Below are 24,307 nucleotides of genomic sequence, written 5' to 3'. Positions count from 1 at the left end.
TCTGGGAAGCTCTCCAGCGCCCCGCCCCGGGCAGGGAACCTCTCCGCTAGGGCTCGCAGGGATTTCCAGGCTCGCCTCCCGCCTCCCCCTGTCTCTCTCTACTTCGTCCGGCCCCACCAGGAGAGTCTAGTTGGCTTTGGCAGCCCTCCGCCGCACGCCCCAGAGAGGGAGTTCCTTTTCCAGTCCCCGGGGCTGTTTCGGAGCCCAGTACACAATACGCGGGCTTCCCTCCTTTGCCTAAAGGGCGGGCGAGCGCGTCTCCTAGCCTTGCCTTCTGCGACTGGGTGGTCCTTTCTCTCCCGTCTGTCTTTCAAGACACGCGTCCCAAATCAAGGGGTGAGAGCAAAGACCGCCCATCAACTTAGCACCTTGAATTTAGATCTTTCGATCCCGAAAGGAGGTTGGCTTCCCCGGGGCCAGCGAGTGAGGGCGGGGGGCGGGGTGGGGGGATCGGAGGGCGGGGCTGCAGCAGCTCCGGGGCTCGCTAGACGGGGCTTGGAGACCAAGGAGCCCCGTGCTGGAGAGGGACGCGGAGCGCCTGGCCTCGCCCTCGGCGGTCCCTCCCCACTCCTGGTCTCCCCGCCTCCCCGGGCCTGCCCCTCCCGCTCCGGGGGAGCCGTCTCTCCTCCGCGCGTCTCCGGCGCTCTCTCCATTGTCTCTGCTTTTACAACAGGTTCGCGCGGTGGGGAAGACGGGCGGGTGCGGGGCAGCCTCACCCCCGGCTTTCTTGGGGCCGCCTCCCTTCCTCTGGGGGTGTCGTGACTTCGGCTGCTTTTATTCAGCTCCGGAGCTAATTCCCCGGCGGAGCAGCCCCCGGGTGAGCCCGACCCCTCCCTCTGGGCCCCCGGCTCTGCCGGCGCTGCCGCCTCGGCTCTGCGTGTGGGAATGATGTGCGCATTGGAGGGTCCAAGTTCTTCACGTGCCTGGGGTGTCCTCCCATTTTTTTCTTAGGGAACCAATTCATATTAATCCTACTAATCAGTAAATGCGAGGCAGCGGCAGGAGACACACACGCTATTTTCCCACTTGATTCCGAGAACCTCTTCGATTTTTATTTTTATTTTTATTTTATTTTTATTTTTATTTTTAAAGAGGGAGACGATGGACTGAGCAGTTCCACACCATGGAGTCTCGGGTCTTACTGAGAACATTCTGTTTGATCTTCGGTCTCGGAGCAGGTGAGTGGCCCAGAGATGGGGCGGGGGATGGGATGGCCCCCGCCTGGGGGCAGCCGGAGCTGGTTGGGGACGCCTTGCTTTTCCTCAATCCGAAGTAGGTCTGGAGTGGGAAGCTTGGAGTAGGGGGTGGGTTTGCATTTGGATTTTTCTCTGCTTGCCTTGGAGAAGCTAGGGCGGGTCACACCCCTAGTCCGGGGTCTGAGGGCCGAGGGGGAACTTTGCACCGAGAGGGGTTTAAAGTAGGTCAGGGAAATGGGACTGGGTGCTCCGCTATTTAAAGCTTGGCTGCTGATCTCAGGTAAGGCTTCGCACGGCGGAGGAGGGAGTCGCCTCCCTCATCAGTTCCCAATTATTATCTCTTAGACTCGGTTCTTTGCTGCCCCGGAGGAAGAGGCTTGCATTTTGATGGAGGTTTTTCTTTCTCCCCCACCCTCCCACCAGTTTGGGGGCTTGGTGTGGACCCCTCTCTACAGATTGACGTCTTAACAGAGTTAGAACTTGGGGAGTCCACGACTGGAGTGCGCCAGGTCCCCGGGCTGCATAATGGGACGAAAGCCTTTCTCTTTCAAGGTATGGAGTGCGCGCCGAGTCCCCAGTGCGGTTTCAGTTCCGATAACCCAGGAGGGAGTTGGCCTCGCAGCTCCTCCTAACTTCTGTATTGCCTCATGGATGATGACAGTAATCTGGACCTGAGATATGGAGGGGTTAACGTGACAGACACACACCTTCCATCTCTTTTTAAGTGGTTTGGTTTTTCTCCCCTCCCGCCCCCACCTCCTTACTTTGTACTCTTGCCAGTTCTAATGGATAGTTCCTTAATTACTGTACAGAAACTCCGATGGCAGATGGTTGATTTTAGAGTCTGGGGAACAATGAATTATAGCACAAACGCCTCATTTGGGTGAAATTGATTTAGGTAGAAAATAGGATAGCTTAATCTTAGTTAAGACACTGCTCTCTGAAAGTTCCAGGTACAATGGTGCCTGGTTGGGAAGAATTTCTTTATGTGGAGTAGCTTTCTGGAAAAATGAATACCTCTCAATAATTTTATCTACTGTATATCACAAACATACTATATGTAAAACGATTTCTTATTGAAAGATCACGATTCTACTCTAACAATGTCAAGAGAAAGAATAATATTCTCTTAAATATGATTTTGAAAATCTTTCAAATAAATTTTAATTCAAAGGCATATCTTGTATCACCATTAATTGTATACTTAATATAATAAAACTTTTCTTTTAAGTCAGTGGACGTTGGCCATACACGAATGTCTACATTATAATTTATATATAGAAGTATAGTTTGAAGCAAATCCCAATACATCAAGCTGTCACCTTTGATTTACCAAAGCTTTTGAATATTGCTTGATTTGTGGAAAGATGTAATATGAGATTCTAAAAGGTAGCTAAACACATACAGAAAGATTCGTTTCATATATGGTGAAGTACAGATGAAGGCAAAAGACAAATGAAGTTTGGTGTAACGTAGCTGATGAACTGACTAAGCTAGCCACCCTGAGTTTTCTTGTGTGATTTTGGTGCCATGGCTTCATAATTACTAAAGAGTTGGATGTGCAAAATAAAACCACTTCAGCAAATCTGCCACCAAGAAACAGAAATAAAATAAAACTTGAATGTCTCTGTAGTGGTGTTGTTGCCTGACATAGCCAGTATGTGTCACCATGGACAGTAGCACTAAAGCTTACAACGGGAAAAGGAGGAAATTGGCATGTGCTGCAGTTATTTAAAACAAGCTTACTCTTATAAAAAATGTAATTTTCTGTTTTAATTATGGTGAGCCCACTAACTATTTCTATTGTGATAAATATTTGTGATGATGTTTTATTTACTGAAACATCTTTTGGGGGGAGGGGTAGAGGTGCAGCCTAGCTATCGAATCCTTTAAAAAGAATGACTAAATCTAATGAAGGAAATAAAACTAGACTGTCAGCAAAATTCACAAAGTGGAAGAGAAGTGTCATTAGGGATAAGCTTCTGGTTTTTTCTTCCTTTTTTCTTCTTTTTAAAACCTCTGATTTTCAGTCCCTGTGAACTGGAAGCGAAGTTATTTCAGGACTGCTAATTTGAGTAACTGAAAAGCTTTACAGAAGCTAACGCTCCTAATAAACAAATGATGTTGAAGTGCCCTTAAAATTTCCAAAGCTCCTTTAAATTATACTACTGTTCTTAGTTTTCTCAGAAGAGTATCTGAGCTGTCACAACTAGAAACCTTCAGGACTGTGATTTTATGTTCTCATGCTAGACAATTAGACAATTTCTAGGAAATAGTCTCAAGGCACAAATATCTTTTCCTGGTTACTTTTTTTAAAGCAATATTTAGTATTCATCTTTATTTAAATTGCCAGTTCATCAAGGTAGGCATTGTGTTGCAAATGAATTGTCCATTGTAACTACTTATCAATGCATATCAATGAATTGATTTTATTTCCTTGTTGGTACTAAGCCCTGCACTGAGTAAATGCCTAACAAATCTAGTTTTTGAGAACTGAAGATGTAAAATTTCATTTCCTGCCAAATTATGAGCTTTATTTCATATAGCCAATCAATCAACAAGTATTTGCTACCTGCTGTGTTCTCAGTAGGCATATGTTACTGATCTATTGATTATGCTCTACTAACTTCTTTTATTCTGAGATTTAGATTATCAATTGACAACAGGTGGATCTTTGGCTCTGCTTGGTAGTTCTGCATTACCTTGGAAATATCTTTTCTCTGCTATTAGAAAATATTGTTAAGAAGCCACTTCTAATTCCTACTGCTTCACGGGAATTCCATGGCTTTTAGAGAGACAAAAGCTTTTAGACTCTGAAGATTTGATGGATTTGATTTATGGTCAATTGAGGGTGTTGCAGATATTTTCGTATAGTGTGTCAAATATCATAGCAGGATGGTAACAAATTACAAAACTTGTGAGATGCTCTCAGATTTCACATGAACCTATCAGATAAGTTACTTTGTGCTATCAAATATGTTCTATATAGATGGAAGAGATTTTGAACCATTAAATTTCTCCTGCAGTGATAAAACCATCTTCTTTTGTCTCTTAGCTTTAAAATAAAGAAATCTCAGCATATAATTTCCCAATGATTTTTGCTCATTTAATATTGCTTCTCCTTTTGACTACTTCATTATTCTCTGTGGTGCTATTTAAGATGCTTGTAATTCAGTGCTTTTTGAAACTATAAATAACTTTTGTAAATTATTGTGCAATATGAATCTATATTAATAATTATATTTTATTATATATGATAATAAAAGCAAGTGGGAATATATTTCCAAGTCATATCTGGTTTTTATCATAATAGCAACTGTATCACTAAAAATTTAGTATCACTAAAATTGTTTTGTTGTTGTTGAAATTTGATTTGTAGCTGGATTGGAAATTGAAGTAAGAAGATGCTAAATTAGATCATCCTTTAATAAATGTGGCTTTTTATGTGTGCCAGTTATAATCATTTTCAAAAGGAAAAAGTATCCAAGCAACAGTTTGGAATCTACATCAAAATCTAAGTATTTCTAGCTTCAGTCTGACTCATAGCCACAAAAATATATTACATTTTTAAAAAATAGAGGACTGAATGCTGACAATGAAAAAGACCTCCGAAGGCTTGTAAAGAAATCTTAAGGACTAGTGTAATTGTAGATAGAATTCTACCTACTTACCTTGTTTAAAGTCTAGGAAATATTTGTAATGATAATGTTCTTTCTTCTCTGTACATGGGAGACCAAGAAAGAGAGCATAAGAAACACAGTTCTAGCACTTTCTAGCAATGTTAGCATGATTTTTAGATCTTTGGTTTTAACACTTTCTTTGGCCAGATTCCCAAAGCTGATAGTTTCATCTGTTGGTTTAATAAAATTTCTTTTAAGGTGTTCACAGATTTTATGATATCATTAATCCCCGCAAGAGAAGTAAGATAAAATCAAAGCATATTTTCTTCCTGAGTTGGTAATTTAAAAATAAGCTTAGTAGTTATTTTTTTTTAAAGAACTTTAAGATTTTAAAGGGAAAAAAACGTCCACAAGCCTACTCTTAGGTCAGTATTTAAAAACAGGACTGAAATTGGGCATTTGGTGTTAGGACATTGACTTTATTAGGTAAAGGTAGCTGCATTAAGGAAAGCAAGCTTGCAATGAGTATTTGTCAATATGATGGTCAGTGGACATCCATGGACTAGGGACAGTGGTCATTGGTGCCCCAATAGAATAGAATAACACAGTGACAAAGAGATGGGCTTAGAAGTCAAGATAGACCCAAGTGGAATCTCATTAGTTGTTTTACTATGGTGAAGTTACTCAATTTCTCTGAATTTCAGCACCCTCAATTATAAAATTAATGTTGTTATCGGGATTAAAGGAGATATGTTTATTCATTTAAATAAATTTTTGTTGTGCAGTTGTATTCTGCTAGGTGTTAGGCATGAAGCAAAGGAATAAGTTAGAACTTTACTTTCAGAGTGTCTTAAAGATAGTCATTAAATAAATATTTACATGGATAATAATTTAATCACTGTTAAGGTAAATGCTATGAAGAAAAACTAAGAGTGCAATGGGAATCTATTATCTAGGGAGTCACAGGTTCAGGGAGACTATCTTTGAAGAAGAGTCATTTAAGCTGATAGCTGAAGGATACTTAGTCTGTAGAAGAGGGGCTATGGGGATTCAGAGAGGGAGAATCACAGAGACAAAGGAAATAGCATGAGCCAAGATCCCAAGCCTGGAATGAGCATTGTGCATTTGAAAAAAATGGAAGAAATTCAGAGTAGTGGAAGCATATGGTTGTGATATGAAATGATCACAAATGAAGAGAGCAGAGACCAGATTACAGGATAGGCCATGTTAATAGAAGAGAATTGAAAATTTATCATTACATAAAGATATATTGTGGTAGGCAGAATAATGCTTCCTCAAAGATGTTCATGTCCTAATACTAGGAACCTGATACTGTGTTATGTTACCTGTCAAGAGGAAATTAAGATGTATGTAGAGTTGCGGTTGGTAATCAACTGACCTTAGGGTAAGAACTATTTTGCATTCTATGGTTAGTCCCCATGTAATCACAAAGGTCCTTTAGATCTGGAAGAGGGAGCTAGAAGAGTCAGTGTCAGTGATGCAATGAGAGAATGACTCAACCTGCCATTGCTGCCTTTGAAGATAAAAGTAGGCCATGAGCCAAAGAGTGTGGGCAGTCCTGAGAAGGTGAAAAAGGCAAGAAAATGGATTTTCCCTTAGAGTGTCCAGTGCTGCTGACACTTGATTTTAGCCCATTTCTGACCTCCAGAACTGTGAGATAATAAATTGTGTTGACTGAAGTCACTAAGCTTGTGGTGATTTTTTATAGCAGCAATAGGAAACTAGTACAGATTTTGATATGTGGACGTGGGGGCTGCTGTAAGAAATACCCAAAAATGTGGAAGTGGCTTTGCAATTGGGAAATGGGCATAGACTCGAAGAATTTTCAAGAGCATTATAGGAAAACCTAGATTGTCTTGAATAGACTGTTAGGAACAATATGGTGATGGCAATTCTACTAGGAAGGATTTAGAAGAAAATGAAGAGTGTGATAGAGAAATCCTAAATCACCTTAGAGAATTCTTAAATTGTCATGAACTGTTGGTTATGTGGACGTTAAAGACACTTGCCCCTGGGAGCTTAGATAGAAATCAGGAACATGCTATTGCAAACTGGAGGAAAGGGGATCCTTGTTATATAGTGGCAGAAAGCTTAGCTAAATTGTGTCCTGCAGTTATGTGCAAAGTAAAGCTTGTAAATATGAACTTAGGTATTTAGCTGAGGTGATTTATGTGCATATTATTGAAGGTGCAGCCTGGGTTTTTCGTACTGCTTCCTCTAGTAAAAAGTGAGAGGAGAGAGGCAGATTGAAGGAAAAACTATTAAGCAGAATGAAACCAGAACTTGATATTTGGGAAATTCTCAGCCTCCCAGATTGAAAATGATGCTAAAGTGAGGAGATTCATTGTCAGGAATGCCTGCCTTGGAGACAAAGCCGATGGTTTTCTAGGGAAAACATTTTGCTAGGGTCTCAGAAGTAAGGTCAGAGTACTCAGTCACATAGAGGGCTCTTTGAAGAAATTGAACATGCAACTCATGGATTCCCTCAAACATCTCAGCAGAAGCCAGTTACAGAGATAAATGTTGCCAAGAAATATCTGTGGAGGAGCCTCTTGTCTAATGGAGTAAATCACCATGACACAATTGGGGGCCCCATGTGGTTCTTGAGAATACTATACCAGCAAAAATGCAACTGGCTGGGCCTGAAAAGGGAAGTGAGGATGTAGTAAAAGAAGGTTGTTGATCCCTAAAATTCTACAAGCAAGAAACAAGCTGATTAATCTACTCAGCTGCAAACACGAACCACCTTTTATGAAAAAATAAGGTTGACTAAGAGGGTACAACTGAGAGCCCAGAAGGCACAGCTGAGATCCCAGAGGGTGGAGCCAAGGACCACAGAGGATTATTCCTAGACTTTGAAATCAAATATAATTTGCCTAGCTGGATTTCAAAGTTGCATGAGTCTGATGTCTAATTTTTAAACTTCTATTTTCTCTCTTTTTGCATGGGAATGTCTATAATTATTATCCCATGTCTATTGCACCATTGTATTTTGGGAGCAGACATCTTGTTTCTTGAGCTTGACAGGTTCACAGATGGAGAGGAACTGTGCCTCGGGATGGATGGTACCCAAGGCCTCATTTGTACCTGATTTAGGTGTTGACATTTGGGGCTTTTGAATTGATAAGATTTAGACCAGATTTAAACTTTGAGTTGATATTCTACTGAGTTGAGACTTTGGGAACTTTTGGATAGAGTGAATATATTTTGCATGTGGGATGCATATGAATCTTTGGGTGTGAAAGACGGGCTGTTGTAGGCTGAATAACGGTCTCCCAACCGTTTACATACTAAACCCTCAGAACCTGTAAATATAGTATGTTACTTGGCAAGGGGGGGGGATTAAGGTTACAAAAGCAATTAAGGTTGTTAGGGCGTCTGGGTGGCTCAACTGGTTAAGCGTCTGACTCTTTATTTTGGCTCAGGTCATGATCTCACAGTTCATGGGTTCAAGCCCCAAGTTGGGCTCTGTGCTGAGTCTGCTTGGGATTCTCTCTCTCTCTGTGTCTGTCTCTCACTGCCCCTCCTCAGCTCATGTGCACTTGCTCTCTCTCAAAATAAACCAACATTTTAAAAAAAGAAGTAGTTAAGGTTGCTAATCAGGTGACGTCAAATATGGAGATTATCCTGGATTATCTGAGTGGGTCCCATGTAATCATAAGGATACCTTAACTTACGGAAGAGGGGGGTAGAGGCATCAGTGTCAGTGTGATGCATTGTGAGAAAGACTTGATAGGTCATTGCTGGTTTTGAAGTTGGAAGCTGCTTGTGAGCCAAGGAATGTGGGAAGCTCCTAGAAGCTATAAAAAGCAAAAAAAAAAAAAAAAAAAAAAAAAAAAGGATTTTTCTTTTAGAACTTCTAGGAGAAACACAGCCCTGCAAACACCTTGATTTTAGCCTAATGAATTCATTTTGGACTTCTGACCCTCAGAACTGTGAAATAATAAATTTGCATTGATTCAGCCATTAAAGTGATACGTTACAGCAACCATAGGAAACTAATATATATGTTAAACATTAGCATCCATTTGTTTCGTAACTGAATTAAATTTTATTTTGAGCCCTCTCTCTACTATGCATGAGAGTGTGTTTGTAGGGTTGTTGGAAACTTGAATTAGCTGGTTAAAGTTATGTTAGTCATTTGTAGTTTAAAATAGTTTCTGGGGCATCTGGGTGGCTCAGTTGGTTAAGCGTCTGACTTAGGCTCAGGTCATAACCTCACGGTTTGTGAGTTTGATGCCCGCAGGGAGCTCTGTGTTGACAGGGCAGAGCTTGGAGCCTGCCTCAGAGTCTGTGCCTCCCTCTCTCTCTGCCCCTCCCCTGCTTGCTCACTCACTCGCTCTCTCTCTCAAAAATAAGTAAACGTTAGAAAACATTAAAATAATTTCTTAACGTGTAAAGTCAGAGGCTTCATACTGAATGCTGAGTCTTTAAGAAATTCTCTCCATCATTTAGCTATGAGATCATTCTGGGAGCAAAGAACAAAATCAAGCACCGGGCTTTTTGATTGTATTTATTTTTTAAAAATAGACCCTTCCTCCCTCAAAAGGTTAATTCAGAAGTGGAGGGGGAAAATTAGCATGAATATTTTAGAAGCAGAATGGATAAACTTAGCATGGTGTTTGGCACCCAGTGAGTGTGGTAGGCATAATTATGGGCAGGGGCAAGCATAACTGGAAGTCTTTATCAAAAGTGCCAGAAATTTCTGTGGGATGCCAACTAGGTTTGGTTTGGGAGGATCTGGAGCAGTCTTGACAATCTCCAACAAGTGGATGACTTTGAATGTCATGGCTGAGGCATATCCTGGATAGCAGTTAAAGTGAAGAGCCTCCACCTTTCTTTTCCTTTATTCCATCTCCCACTGGCTCCTTGTCCTCATGTTGCTCCCAGAATCCAGTCTTGCAGACACCTACCCTCTTTCCCATTCTTGTTAATACCTGCCTATAATTCAATACCTGCTAACTGATAACTTAGGTATCAGACATTAAGGCCTTACAGTGTGATATGTCTCCTGTTGATTTTACTTCAATTCTATTAGTTGTTTTTTTGTTTATTTGTTTGTTTTGTTTTTTACTGCAGTGCTTTTGTGTATAAGAATGGGGCACACAGTATAATGGGGGGGATGTTTACATAAAATATTAGAGGAGATAAAATAGGAACTGAGATTTAATAATAAATAGTGAAGAAGATGATGGACATTGAAGAGGGCATCTTTTGGGATGAGCACTGGGTGTTGTATGGAAACCAATTTGACAATAAATTTCATATATTAAAAAATAAAAAAAATACTGAAGAAGAAAGTTTGGGACTTTATCTTAAAGAATGAAGCTAAAAGCTATGAAAATTATATGTCTCAGTGTATATATGGCAGAATGTATGTAATCATTTAACTGAGTTAAAAACAGCAAATAGAGCAAAATCAAGTGTTGTGTGTGTGTGTGTGTGTGTGTGTGTGTGTGTGTTTGCAAAAACATGTGAAGGCTCTCTCTTTATCCTTTTAATGCAAAACCATTATGTTTTGATGTTTGTCATAACGATAAAATTTTTATTTTTTATTTTTATCTACCTGTGTCAGACCACCAGAAGTTAGTGCCTTTGTGTGTCATTTGAGCACTTTTCTCACATGGTTTTTTATAGACTCTGTGAAAATTTTCATCTTTTGCTAGCTAGGTTTCAGTTAGAATCAACATTGAAGAGGTAGATATATGTGCAAACTCGTTTTATAAGCAAACGCTTTATTACTGGATATTTTTTGTAATGATGACTTTTGTTTCACTCTGTAAACTCATTTGTTGGAACTCAGAAATGGGCCACTGTAATTAAAAAGAACTAGGGAGAGAGCTGGTAGGAAGAAAAGTGGAGCCTGACTCTTCCCTTTCCTGTTTGGCCTGCTGCCAGCCATTGGGCCCTCGGACAATTGTTTACTGAGTCATTCTTAATGGTGCCTCTGCTGACGTTCTTCATTCTGGGGAAGGGATGGGGAACCCAGGCAACCACATATCTTTCTCTACAAAGGGAGGATTTAGAATGAGGACAGCAGACCACTGCTCTGAAAGGTCATACTCTAATGGCCTGGACATAGGGAAGAAATGATGGAAGGGACTGTAAATTCATAGTGAGACGCAGTAGTAGTTGGGTCCATGGACTCCAGAGCTGGACATGTTGTGTTTGAATCCTTTGTTCACTAGTTGGATGACCTTGATCTTGTTCCTTAACTAATCTCTGAGATAAAAGCAGCACTACTTCTTAGAGTTGTTGTGTAGATAGATTGTGGATGAAACTGTGTCTGACATTTACCAAACATCTAATGTATTTTAAGTATTTTTTTTGATTTTTGAATTAGCTTAGCAGCAAACCATGCTCCTTGGATTATTTTAGGGGCTTCCTGGTAGAAACGGTGGATTTTGTGAGGGAGCTGAGGTGAAGTGATTTTCACATGAGGCAGAGAAGACACATGAAGGTAAACTGAAGTGGGGGAGAAACCGGCCCTGAAACATCTTCTGTTCTGTTTTTGCTGTCTTGGTTCTATGGGTGGAAGAGAATACAGATGTGGGTGGAGAGGAATGAGAACACATGGCAGATTTGGAGAGGAAGGAGTGTAATTTGCCCTGTTGCACCACTGTTCAGAAGTGGGGGGACCAGAGAGAAAACCCACAAAAGAAGATTCATAGCATAGCTCCTCTGTAGGCACCCAAACACACTACTTTCTCGGCATATTGAAAGTTTAGCTTAGTGTTTGAGTTGTGACAAGTGTTAGCAGTTCTGAGGAACAAACGACATGATGGGGGCATTACTTGGCTCTGTTGGGGTAAGCTTGGCTTTCCTCGGCAAGGTGGGAACTGGTGGTGGAGGATAATATTTCAGGAGTCTTCAACGTTAGCCCAGGAGCCAGTGTTCATGTTGACAGAACTGTTGGGGTGGTCTTGTGGATCCTCTGTGAATTGGGGTCACTTTCCTTCCATTTCCTGCTACTTCTTTGGCTTCTTCTCTTGAGTATCTTGCTGGCATATAGTCTTTATTTCTATAGTCCAGAGTCCCTGTGTCAAATTTTTATCCCAGTGGCCCCCTGAGACCCTGGTCTTGAGTGACTTGCTGTATTGTTTCCCTATTAAGACTGTAAGATCCCTAGGGAACTGGTCATGCTCTATGTTTCTTCTGGCCACCAACAACTCTATGCCAGTTCCTTCTCTGGTTCTTCCTGATTTTTTTTTTCCTTTTACATATTATTCAGGAGTCAGCTAAGCTGTCACTTTGACTACAAACCCTTCCTTTGGTGGAATTATTGTTTCTTCCTCTGTGTTCTCTTAGCATCTTCTATTAAAACAACCATCTCACTGTATTACTTTATTAAAGCTTTCTTGTTTTTATGTAAAAAAATCTGACCAGTTTTCTTTTCATTGTTACCACTTTCCTGATCCAAGCTGCCACTATACACTGGATTACTGTGGTAGGTTCTTATGCGGTCTTCCTGCTCATGCTTTTGCTCCTCTGTAGGCTGTTCTCAACAGAGTTGCCAGAGTGATCTTTTATTATTTTTATTTTTTAAATGTTTATTTATTTATTTTGCCAGTGAGGGGTGCAGAGAGAGGGGAGAGAGAATCCCAAGCAGGCTCTGTGCTGTCAGCAGAGATCCTGACCCAGGGCTGTATCTCAGGAACTGTGAGATTATGACCTGAGCCGAAATCAAGAGTTGGACGCTTAACTCACTGAACCACCCTGGCACTCCCAGAGCAATCTTTTAAAAATGCAATGCATATCATGTCACTGGCTTGTCCCATTCAGTGGTTCTTCATTTCACTCAAAACATGAAGTTCTTATTATGCCCTACAAAGACCTGCATGATCAATTCCACCACCCCATTACTTTTCCGGCCTAATCAGTTCATCCCTCCCTTTGCTCACTTTGCTTTAACTCCACCGGCTTCCTTGCTGTTCCTCAAACAGGCCAGTTACTCTTCTGCCTCAGGGCCTTTGCACTGGCTGTTTGCCTGGAATTCTCCCCCCCCCCCCCATATATCTGCATGTTTTCCCCTATCCTTCAAGTGTTTTCTCTAATATCAGTTTTTTAAAATAAGGCCTACTCTTACCACTGAGTAAAATTTCAGGTAGTCCTATACCTCACAAGTACTCTTGATACTCCTTGTTCTGATTTGTTAGTGTTCGTAGCATTTATCATCTAACATGCTATGTAATACACTTATATATCATTTGCTATAATTTGTTTATCATCTGTCTCTCCTGCTAGAAATTAAGCTCAATAAGAACAGGGATTTTTGAATGCTTTATTCACTGATATGTAACCCAACTGTCTAGCATACAGTAAGAACTCCATAAAAATTTGTCCCATGGATGTATTTATTTTGCTGACTAGTTTGTGATCTCTTTAAGGCTTGTTTCTTCTTGTAGTGTCCTATCATGGCAGCATATAATGTGCTCAGGCAAATATCGGTAAGTGAATATTTGTGGCATTGAATTGAGTCCAAGTATTCACTGCAGATCTGATTTTTTTTGGGTGACATTGTTATGTTTTATATTTATGTAACTTTAAAGAAGGCTAAAGAACTCTTCTTTTGAGTCAAAACACCTACTACTTTCTTCTTTAGTCATGGGAAAAGGTAAGAAGGTTGAAAGACATGGAGAAAAGGCAGTTCTGCTTAACTTAGTTCTCTGAATTATTCTGAGAGGTCTCTTCTGCATTCTAAAATAGAGTGTGGTGCAGAGGAAATATAAGCATGTTGAGGAACGTAGACATCCCTATGTTTGTTGACAGCGAGAGTTTACAATTTGAGTCTGAAGTATTGTGAATTCAGCATTTAGCAGAGGTGCTCGTATTCATTTGAAAAGTACTGAGAAACATTTCAAAGGCAAATAAGGATTAATTTGGATTATCTATGCTGTAGTACTTCTCACTACTGCAAATAAACCAAACTGGAGTATATCCAGAGGAAAGCAACCAGGTAGTTGAAAGCTTTGGAAACCATGTCAGATGAGGAATGGTTGAAAGAGCTTGGAATTCAGAATTTTTAGCCTGGACAATAAAAGATAGTGGAGATATGACTTTTTTTTAATTTACATATTGGGAGGATAGTCATGTATAAGGGGACTTAGATTTATTTTGTGTTGCTCTAGAGCAGTGATTCCCAAATGTCAACCTGATGATCAATGGTTTATTGACTGCCTTGTTAAAAATGACTCCCTGACCTTCCTAAACTAACTAAATCCATATCTCTGGGGGTGCATCCTAGGAACCTATATTTGAAAAAATTCTGTGATTTTGATGTTCAGCCAAGTTTGTGAACCATTTTCTAGAATTGAGCCATCCTATAAATATAGTAGCTACTAGCCATGAGTAGCTATGGAGTACTAGAAATGTGGCGAGTACAAACTGTGATGCAATGCAAGTATAAAAATACATACAGGGTGCTAAGACAGTATAAAAAGAATGTAAAATATCAATACTTTTGTATTAATTATATGTTGAAATAATATTTCTGGATATATTGGTCAAATAGATATATTATTAAAATTAAAATCACCTGTTTCAGTCATTAAAATTAGCTATCCATCCATTTATCCATTCCATTCAATAAACACACTTCTAATAATATTCAAAGAGAGTTCAAATGACCTATTTTAGGAAAAAGGTTCCAGTGGGGTGGGGGTGAGGATTAGACTAGATACTTTCCAAGGTCACTTTAGTTCCTACTGAAATTAAATTAGTCTCTTTTCCCTTTGAATTAACTGTTCATTTTATTGTAACCTCTGATGTCCAGAACATCTTTTTCATCTACCTGATAATCCTTAACACTCTCGTCAGAACATTACCTTTTAAAAAGGATCTTGGATCGTTCCACTGCTCTTATTAAAGTTTTCTACTGAGAGATATCCTGTCATTTACTGCTGTGTATCTGTTTTATAAATATGTGCATGTGTATCTGTTTTATAAATGTTCATTCTTAATGGTAGTGATCCACATTAGTTCTTCCATAAACCGGTGTTTTAGTATTTAATCTATTTTGCTTGTCTATTTAAGTAGAGAATCCCCTAGGCAAGCACTATGTCTAATTCTGTATTCTTACAGTCTAACATATTGTACTGATGGACCATTAAATGTCCCAGAAAAAGTGCCAAATAGATTAAGTATTTCAGAGAGGAACATAACCTGTATTTTTAGAACTTATTTAAATTTCCAGCAGTAATTGGTAGCTGAACATCCTCACTATGAGTTGTGTGTGTTGACATATACTTGTAAATGAGCAGGGCTCTTCCTAGAGACTGACAGGTTGTTAAAAAGAAAATAAAAAAGGTATATAAAAATGGTTGGTCTGTGCTACCAATGAGATGCAGTGCTCTGATAGTCCCTGAATGTTGAACCTGTCGACTTTGGAGGAGAACATTTTGTTCACTAATGTGGTTTGCTGTATCCTTCCTATATTTCATCAAATTGCTAATTATACTATAAATATAGATTCTTTTAAAGTGTCTGAGTACTCCAGAGAGACAGCTTATTTTATGATACTATCATTCATATGTTTGTTCTTCCTTCAGAGGCTGATTTTCAAAAGTTCTGTTGAAATGTAAGTATTAGTGTTATTGCTTTTGTTAATACTTTCCATCCCCTGATGTTCAGAGTGAATTTATATAGGGTGCTTAATGGATAATTTAATTCAAGCATCTTAGGGAAATATTGTGACTCTAGGCTTTATGTTTTTGCCTTTCAAATGAAAACTGAGGGACTTTTCACAATAGAAGAAGAAACATTATATACAAGTAAAGGGGAGATATGCTTTAAAATATCTGAAAGAAGGGATTGTTGAATCCAAATTTGAGTCCAAAGAATCCAAACTTGGGCTTGTGTGGGGTTTTAGTACACTTAATGTTTCATTATTATTATGAAAGAAAACACACAAATGACTTTACCACATCCTTTTACTTCAAGTTCAAAGGTCAGAAATTGGAACTCATTTTAATTAGACTTTAACATTTCTTAATTTTTTTTTGTAACATTTATTTATTTTTGAGACAGGGAGAGACAGCATGAACGGGGGAGGGTCAGAGAGAGAGGGAGACACAGAATCTGAAACAGACTCCAGGCTCTGAGCTGTCAGCACAGAGCCTGATGTGGGGCTCGAACTCACGGACCACGAGATCATGACCTGAGCCGAAGTCGGACGCTTAACTGATTGAGCCACCTAGGCGCCCCAGAGTTTTAACATTTCTAACTCAAATCTAGGTCTCCATTTACCATATCCTTTACCAAATTCTTCCTGAAGTGCATCACTAATTTCTATAGTAAACAATAATCCTGAAGAGACAGGACAGTGTTTTAAGTTATACTTTTTAGAAGACTATTATGTTATGCGTTGAAGTGAAGGATTGTTTGAAGTTTAAATGGATTGGGTATAAGAACTTGAGCTGGACCGGGAAGTTGCATTATGGGAATTTGCAAGAAGTCGGCCCTGCAAAGGGAAAGAAAAGAACACAGAAAGGATGTGTGTTCATTGCCACTCACCTTGAAGGCACTAAGACTCTATGCAGAGGTCAATTTTTAAAAGTCGCTACAAAAATTTCATTATCCTTATCATAAATGTTTCTCTACAACAAAGCGTCTCATAGTAGATTTTCATCCCTTTGCTGCTGTGGGTCCAATTTTTAATAATTGGTTGCATTTACAGTGAAAATAGTGTAATTTAAATTGTTCTTTGACAACACACTTCCAAATTAGAACATGTTTCAGAGACTAATGGAAAAAAATGAGTGTTCACTCTGTGAATTATTGACCAGGCAGGAAACTGTCAAGTGGGGAAGAACCCACCTATTTAATGGATGATTACTTTTTCGTATTTTGGTCAGCAAATTAGTAAAGTCAGAGGGCGAAGTTGGGAGCAGGCCAGATAGGCTGTGGAAACTTGCAGGCTCAGTCTTATTTCTAAAACTTCACAGGACTGATGTTAATTACACAGGCATCAGACAAGAAAAAGTAAGGTTTTAAGTAAATACTATCCTAGCTGCCTTATGAAGAAACTGGAGCCATCTGTGTGTAACAAAGCTTTTCTCTCATGGGAAAATATAGACTAGAGGAACAAATGCAGAACTACCTCATTTTCGACTTTCTGAAGTTATTATATAACCATGCAACAAATGTGTACTACTGAGAGATATTGGAGGATTCATTTTCTTCCCACACTATCTTAATGGAAGGAGTTGGTAAGGAAAATACAATTTATTAACATTTTTTTTCCAATCTTGTATGTTGATATATGACTCCACAGAAGGGAAATATCAAATCATTAAATTGAAATAGAGTGTTTCAGGTAAAAGTCTATTAAAAAAAAGAGGAAATCAAATGCTCTGTTGATGTTGATGACTATTACACAGTGAACACATATATGACTCCACAGAAGGGAAATATCAAATCATTAAATTGAAATAGAGTGTTTCAGGTAAAAGTCTATTAAAAAAAAGAGGAAATCAAATGCTCTGTTGATGTTGATGACTATTACACAGTGAACACATTTATATTTTAGTGGATTAAATGAAAGGACTCAAGACAAATCTATACATCAGAGGGGACAATGGGAAGTGTGAAAGAAATGTTTTCAGTTCTCACTGCAAGAGAGACTTGTTTTTAATTAAAGTAAAATGGAATGTACTTCCAAACAAAAGATCAAATGTTTTTGAAAGGTGAAATCTGTCCTTGTGGCATTGTAGATATTGAGGAAGAGCAAGATATGGCATAAGACTCCACAAAACAGATTCAGCTGTCAGGATGTGATGCATGAAAAGACCTGGGTACTGCTGGCTCTGGAACTGGGTCTCTCTGGCGCAGATTGATGCTAACATTTGAAACTGAAATAGGCCATTTTGCACATGGTGCATCATCCTTCTCTAGGAGAAATGGGGCTTATAATAAATGTTAATCAGCCACTATTCCCTCCTCCAGATAGACTCATTAAGCATTTTTGCATTTTGATTTGAAAGCACTATTATCTTTGGAGCTATAGTTTAATTTTATCTGTAGCTATAGCTGTAAATAAAAAAATTACTGGTAAAAAGTGAGAATCACAGCAAAGGGGCGCCTGGGTGGCTCAGTTAGTTGAGCATCCGACTTCGGCTCAGGTCATGATCTCGTGGTTTGTGAGTTCAAGCCCCGCATCGGGCTCTCTGTGGTCAGTGCAGGGCCTGCTTTGGATCCTCTGTTCCCTTCTCTCTCAGCCCCTCCCTCATGGGCATGCTCTCTCTCTCTCTCTCTGTCTCTCTCTCTCTCTCAAAAATAAACATTAAAAAAAAGAAGATGACAGCAAAATCATAAGCAGGATGCTAGAAAAGATTGAAACAAGGTAATATTTGACTTCATCTATATCATTCTGTTTAATATTACCATGTACTAACCGTGGTTGGTTACTGGTTGGTTATTTTTTTAATGTACATTTATTGTTATTGACATGCAATCATTAGCAAAGAATACAAATATGGACTTGTCTGAAATTTTATTCCATTTACTTTTTCACATTATTCTGAAAGAAAATGCATAGCAATGATTTTACCAAATCTCTTACCAAATTCTTCCTGAAGTTTACCATTAATACATATTTATGAGTGTGAATTCTTTACTCCTCTTGATTTATGGTGATGGGTGGTGGTGGATGGGTGAGTTTGGAAGACTAACCCAATCACATGTTGTGTACTATTTCCAGGACAGTAGTGTGCTGACCAGATTGCTTTAGTATTTCTATTATAAACAATAACTGTTTAGGGCTCCCTTGTTGATTCTTTGAACAAAAGAGGAAGCACTGCTGAATTACTCGATTAATATGATATGGATAGCATTCTAGCCTAATTTCATTCATAGTCTTATAATGTACATGTAATAGAGATATTTTAAGGATACTGTCTGTGAGATAGACTCCCACATTTTCCTAATAACCCCAAAAGCAAAATCCTATTTGTTTCATCTAATCTCTTCATCTGGATTCACCACTTTCCTCCTAAATATCACATTCTTCTTCCTGATCTCTTTGACTGTTCTCTTTCATTGATGTCTGTGTTATTGTCATCATTGTCACAGGTTTATAGAGTTCCTACAGGCTCCATTTAATGGTGTTGCCAGGGCTTTGTTGCAAGTCCCTATCATTTCAAATTATTAATTCATTTTATTACTCTTGTATTTCAAGTTGGTAAATTTTGCAACAACTCTGAGAAATTCAAGTTTTATAAACTTACTTTATTCAATGAGCTGTATCAAGTCCTTCTGGTGTTAACTTTTTACAGAATAAAGCATTATTATTTTGTATTGATACTCTGATAAATGAAGGCTTACTCTCTCTCAATGTAATCTTTAAAATTATAACAAATAGCCTTTAATAATGATTTGTTTACAAAATGATTACTATAGCTTTAGAGTAAATCAAAATATTTTTAAAATGTACTGATACCATTAAAAAATTACCAAGAAGTGTATAGAGTAGACATTCTTCTTACTCCATCTCTTACACTTTTCCACTTATACAGAGACTTCTTATACTTAATTCATGTTTCTACTGTTGGAATTATTTATGTCAACATTACTTGTATAATCAGGAAAAAATAATGTAGTTTTAGAACCATTAAGTTAGTAGTTTTTTTTTCTCTCAAAATGATCATTATTCCCTATGGAATTAGGTCCATCTACTTTTTAATTATAAATATTTTCATTGTGACATAATGCATGTACAAATCTTTAGTGTTTGAGGGGCCCCTGAGTGGCTAAGTTGGTTAAGCGTCTGACTTCGGTTCAGGTCAAGATCTCATGGTTCGTGAGTTCAAGCTCTGTGTCGGGCTCTTTGCTGACAGCTCAGAACCTGGCCTGGAGCCTGCACCAGATTCTGTGTCTTCCTCTCTCTTTGCCCCTTCACTTTTCACACACTGTCTCTCTCTCTCAAATACAAATAAACATTAAAAAAATCTTGAGTATTTGATAAATTTTGATAATCATGTAATCATGTAATCACTACCCAAAACAAGACATAGAACATTACCATTTCCCCAGAAAGTTCCTTCTGTCCCTTTGCAGTACATTTTTCACCCTATCATCCACATGATTTCTTATGTGATAGATTGAGTGCCTATATTTGGGTTTTATATAAATGGAATCATGCAGCATGTACTTCTTGGTGTCTGGCTTCTTTCACTTAGCATAATGTTTTTGAGATTTATCAATGTCATGTGCATCAGTAATTCATTCCTTTTTTGGTTGAGTATTATTCCATTATATGAATATACCACTATTGCTGAGTATTATTTCATTGTATGAATATACAACTGTTGATAAGCATTTGGGTTGTTTCTAGTTTTTGGCTTTGTGAGTAAGGCTGCCATAAATTTTTTTTGTACAAGTCTCTTTTGGACATAAGCTTTTGTTTCTCTTGGGGTAAATACTTAGGAGAGAAATTGCTGAGTAGATGTAGTTAACTTTCTGAGAAACTGCCAAACAGCTCTCCAGACTAGTTGCACCATTTTGGATCATTCTGGACTCATATAGAAATGCTCCACATTTTCATGAACATTTGATTTTGGTTGTCGTTTTTAATGTTTATTTATGTATTTTGAGAGAGAGAGAGAGAGAGAGAGAGAGAGAGAGAGAGAGAGAGAGAATGAATGGGGAAGGAGCAGAGAGACAGGGAGAGAGAGAAACATCCCAAGCAGGCTCAGTTCTGTCCGTGTAGAGCCCAGCGCGAGGCTTGAACTCAGGAACTATGAGATCATGACCTAAGCTAAAACCAAGAGTTGGCTGCTTAATCAACTAAGCCACCCAGGCACCCCTGTAGTCTTTGATTTTAGCCATTTTTGTGGATGTGAAAGGGTATTTCATTTTGTATTTAATTTTCTTTTTCTTGATAATATTATATACTACTCACTGACCACTATATATTTTCTTTTTGTGAAACATTTGTTCAGTTGTCATGCCCATTTAAAAAATGGGTTTTCACCCTTTTTATTGTAAGATTTCTTTGCATATTGTGACTACAGATCATTAGTTAATATGTTTTGTGAATATATTCTCCCAAGTTTGTGGTTTGTCTATTCATATTCTTAATAGAGCCCTTTGATGAACAGGGACATTTAATTTTTATAAAGTCCAGTGATAAAAAATTTATCATTTCTTTATTTTATGGTTGGTGCATTTTGTGTTCCACCCAAGAAATCTTACAGCCATCTAATTTTACAAACCTCTTAATTTTAAAAACCTCTTAATTTGTGAGTTCCTTTTTCCAACATATAAATTCAGCAGAAAGAAACATCTAAATTATGTTAAAATTTCAAAGCAGACTCTCACATAATTATTGCTTCCATGGTCCAGGCACATAACATAAGTCAGTTCACTGAATTACATATGAGATTATAAGGAGTAGTGAGGTCAGTGGCTAAATGGAAAAAGTTGAAACTTCACTTAAAGCTATTAAAATTCAAATTACATGTTTGGAGATGTATGGGCCGTTGGGGGGCTGTGACCCCTGCCTTAACAAATTCTTGAAATAGAGTGGTATTGAATGATTTTTGTCTAGTGGTCATTCCTTAAATCATGAGCTCTTTCAGGTGAGAAGGAGTGATCAGTCTGTTGGAAAAAAAAACAGTTTTTCAGATAGTCTGCCACTTCTGCTTTTTTCTACCATAATGATGAGTTTGTCTTTGGGAGGCTCATCCTCTGGTTCCTCTATCTGTGGTGTGTGTGCGCGCACACATGTACGTGTGTGTGTGTGAATGTGCTATGTCCATCCCTCTGCTGCTCTATGGAGTGATGTCCCATGCCTACTTTTTTCAGGCTTTTAGCAGTGCTGTTTGCTCTGCTAGCAGTTGTGGCTCAAGCGTATGGCTGCTGTCACTTTTTACACTGGCTTCTTTGTCAGTTGGTCAGAACCTGGCTGACCACCTTATTTCGGTGCCGGTGCTATAACAGCACCATGAGGTGTGTGTCTAACTCCCTTTTGACCCTAGCCTGAGTGGTTGGCTCCTTTGTATTGCTGTCCATAAAACCATGTCACTGCTTCTCTGTTAGGCTCTTTGGCAAGGTCCCCAACCAGACCTTGGGAAAGGTAAATCTCAGTACATCCTTTCTTAGCCCGCTGCACTACTGAGTTTGCTTTGACGTAGCTGGACTCCAAGCTGATACAGTTTTGGCAGTCCCCCAAACCATCATCTCATGTTCAAAGGGGAGTGGGCAAGAGGCCTTCTCTGTTCTCTCTGATGCCCTCACTTGGTTAATGAAACTCTCTCCAGGCCAAAGCCCCACAGAGGAAAACCTTTCTTTCTTCTTTGCTCCTCTTTTTATTTTCTTCTCAAGCCTTTCCGGTCTTAAGGAATGTTTTTTTATTTTTATTTTTTTTATTAAAACAATCTTCTTGCTTCTCCCTCCTGCTCCTTTGCTGTCATTGGTGAGAAGGATATATTTAGTACACTGCTGGGGAGCTCTGTGAGCCACATTCAACAAGCTTGGCTCTTGGTATATACAAGGAAGATCTTGAGAAATTTATAAAATCCTCTCTGGAGATAGTTAGCAGGCTTGCAAGGCTGTAGTTTTTCTGCAAAATCCTATTTTTGAATTACAGAAATTGAATATTACTTAAGATTATTTGTTTGTTTGTTTATTTATTTATATGTATTCTGTACTGAGCCAAAATCTTCGTTCCAGGCAGAAGGATGCTTGAACTAGCTAAGGTGAATGCCTTCAGAAAGGCTCATTAATAATTTATAAAACATTATCCCTGTTGCACATAAGAAAATAGAAATAAGTCCACTGTGTTAAATCCACTGTATTAGTCTCAGCAGAGTTAAATAGTACATAGTAATAGGATATGTGATTATAGTACTTAAGGAACATGTGCCTTGGTTGGGAAGATAGGAGTAAAATATACATATAAATAAGATAATAATGCAATACTCTTACTTTATAAGAATAAAGATTCACATGTTTGAATCCTTACCATATCAGGGAGCCTGGCATGGGGTGAGAGTTACTGTCCTGCCAGTGCTAATAAGGTGATGGTGGTGACTGTACGGCCGAGTCCCTAACCCATTCCTGTGGTCCTTTTTTGTCCTGGCCCATCAGCTTGGAAGCTATCCGAAGCACAGACTGTTGTATAACCTGAGTTCTAGTATCAGGCATTGTATAATGTGGAGGGAACTTTTCCCTGCTGATAATCAGCTTCTCTCATGTTCCTGCAAGATATTCTGAGATTAAAAAGCCACTTTCAAAAGACCCGTGGCTGGTATTGGCTTCAGGACGTTATTGTTTCTGAAATGTCAGAACACCAGGGTAGATAATTGTGGGAAGTGGTGTAACTGAAAAGCCCCAGTAACATTTGTAGGTATCATACAGGTCATATCATATCACAGGGGTCAGATGGACACTGAAACATCATTCGGATAATTTGAAAATTACTGGCCTGAGAAAAAAGCTAGAAAAAATATGTTTTAAGATTTATTTTGCATCGATCATCTTAAATGGGCTCTGTTGCTTACAATAAAATGCCAAAATGCTTTGGTATACTGTCTGAAAGCGGAGAGTATAGAAGAAAACTTAGATTTTTTTTTTCCACCTGGAACTTGGGCTAGTCTTCTATTGCAGCAACTTAAAATGCAGTAGATTGCAGCAGGAGCAATATTGACATGACAAATGATAATGGTTCCAGAGGAGCTGTGCTGATCGATATTGTTAGTGATCCGTAAACTGAGGACTCTTTTAGTGGGGTTTGATATGATTAGACCACAGTGGCACTAAAGAAGTCATACCCTTCTGTGGCATCAAAAATCTTCATAAGAACAGAATGTTCGTGTTGATGCTGACACCATAGACTGCCTGGCAATGTGGGAATTTTTCTTTAGGATAAATGTGTCATTAGCTATCACGGCTCCAGAGGAACTTTTGTGGTCTTTGGGGGTCAATAATCTCTAAATACGTACTAGCATAATGAGCCACAGCTGCTATGAGAGCACTTTTATAGACATCTGGTCTATAAGTTATTTCTTAAATGGCCTTCAACCATGTACAAGGCCAAGTCAGTAACTTCAAGGGATCCACTCCAATCATTAGTCCATATGGTTATTTAGTGCTATTGGTGTAAATGTTCTAAGTCCGTTTTCATTGTATTAGCAGCTTTTAAGTCCAGAAGAAGTAAGTACTGTCTTCAGCATGGAACTTTGAGTCATTTTCTAATCTAAAATCTTGACTTTTAAAAGCCTTCAGGATTAAATATGTGACATAAATAGAGACTAACTGAGGCGGTCAAAGAAAAAGTACATCTTGGATTAAAGACTTCCTGGAAATGGAGGCACATGGTATCTTGCTGCCACAAGGTCTTTGGAGTGACTGCCATGTGACCCGAGAGTAGATATGGTAATAACACTGATTGACCTTTAGTTTTTGCCTGAGGGCTGTGTGTGTCTATCATGTATGTGTGTGTTTATGAAAAATCTCTGGTTCACATTTCAAATC

The 24,307-nt window shown here is 38.8% G+C and overlaps 1 protein-coding gene across 4 annotated transcripts in view; it reads left to right on the top strand.

The window, feature by feature from the left end:
* Nucleotides 1-236: 236 nt before the first annotated feature.
* The window catches only part of NELL2 (neural EGFL like 2), a 338,935-nt gene continuing 314,864 nt past the window's right edge, over nucleotides 237-24,307 (top strand). Inside the window, exons 1-3 of one of the 4 annotated variants that reach the window (XM_043563469.1) lie at nucleotides 237-336; nucleotides 1,093-1,178; nucleotides 1,620-1,748. In XM_043563469.1, coding sequence (XP_043419404.1) covers nucleotides 1,124-1,178; nucleotides 1,620-1,748 — 184 coding nt within the window. In that variant the 5' untranslated portion in view covers nucleotides 237-336; nucleotides 1,093-1,123. Of the gene's footprint in view, nucleotides 337-534; nucleotides 674-1,092; nucleotides 1,179-1,394; nucleotides 1,477-1,619; nucleotides 1,749-24,307 lie in introns of those variants that run through there. The other 3 variants (XM_043563471.1, XM_043563468.1, XM_043563470.1) reach the window with 3 other exon arrangements.

Source organism: Prionailurus bengalensis, chromosome B4 (genome assembly GCF_016509475.1).
Source record: "Prionailurus bengalensis isolate Pbe53 chromosome B4, Fcat_Pben_1.1_paternal_pri, whole genome shotgun sequence".
In the NCBI taxonomy this organism is placed as follows: domain Eukaryota; kingdom Metazoa; phylum Chordata; class Mammalia; order Carnivora; family Felidae; genus Prionailurus; species Prionailurus bengalensis.
This window is presented reverse-complemented; position numbering and strand designations above follow the sequence as displayed.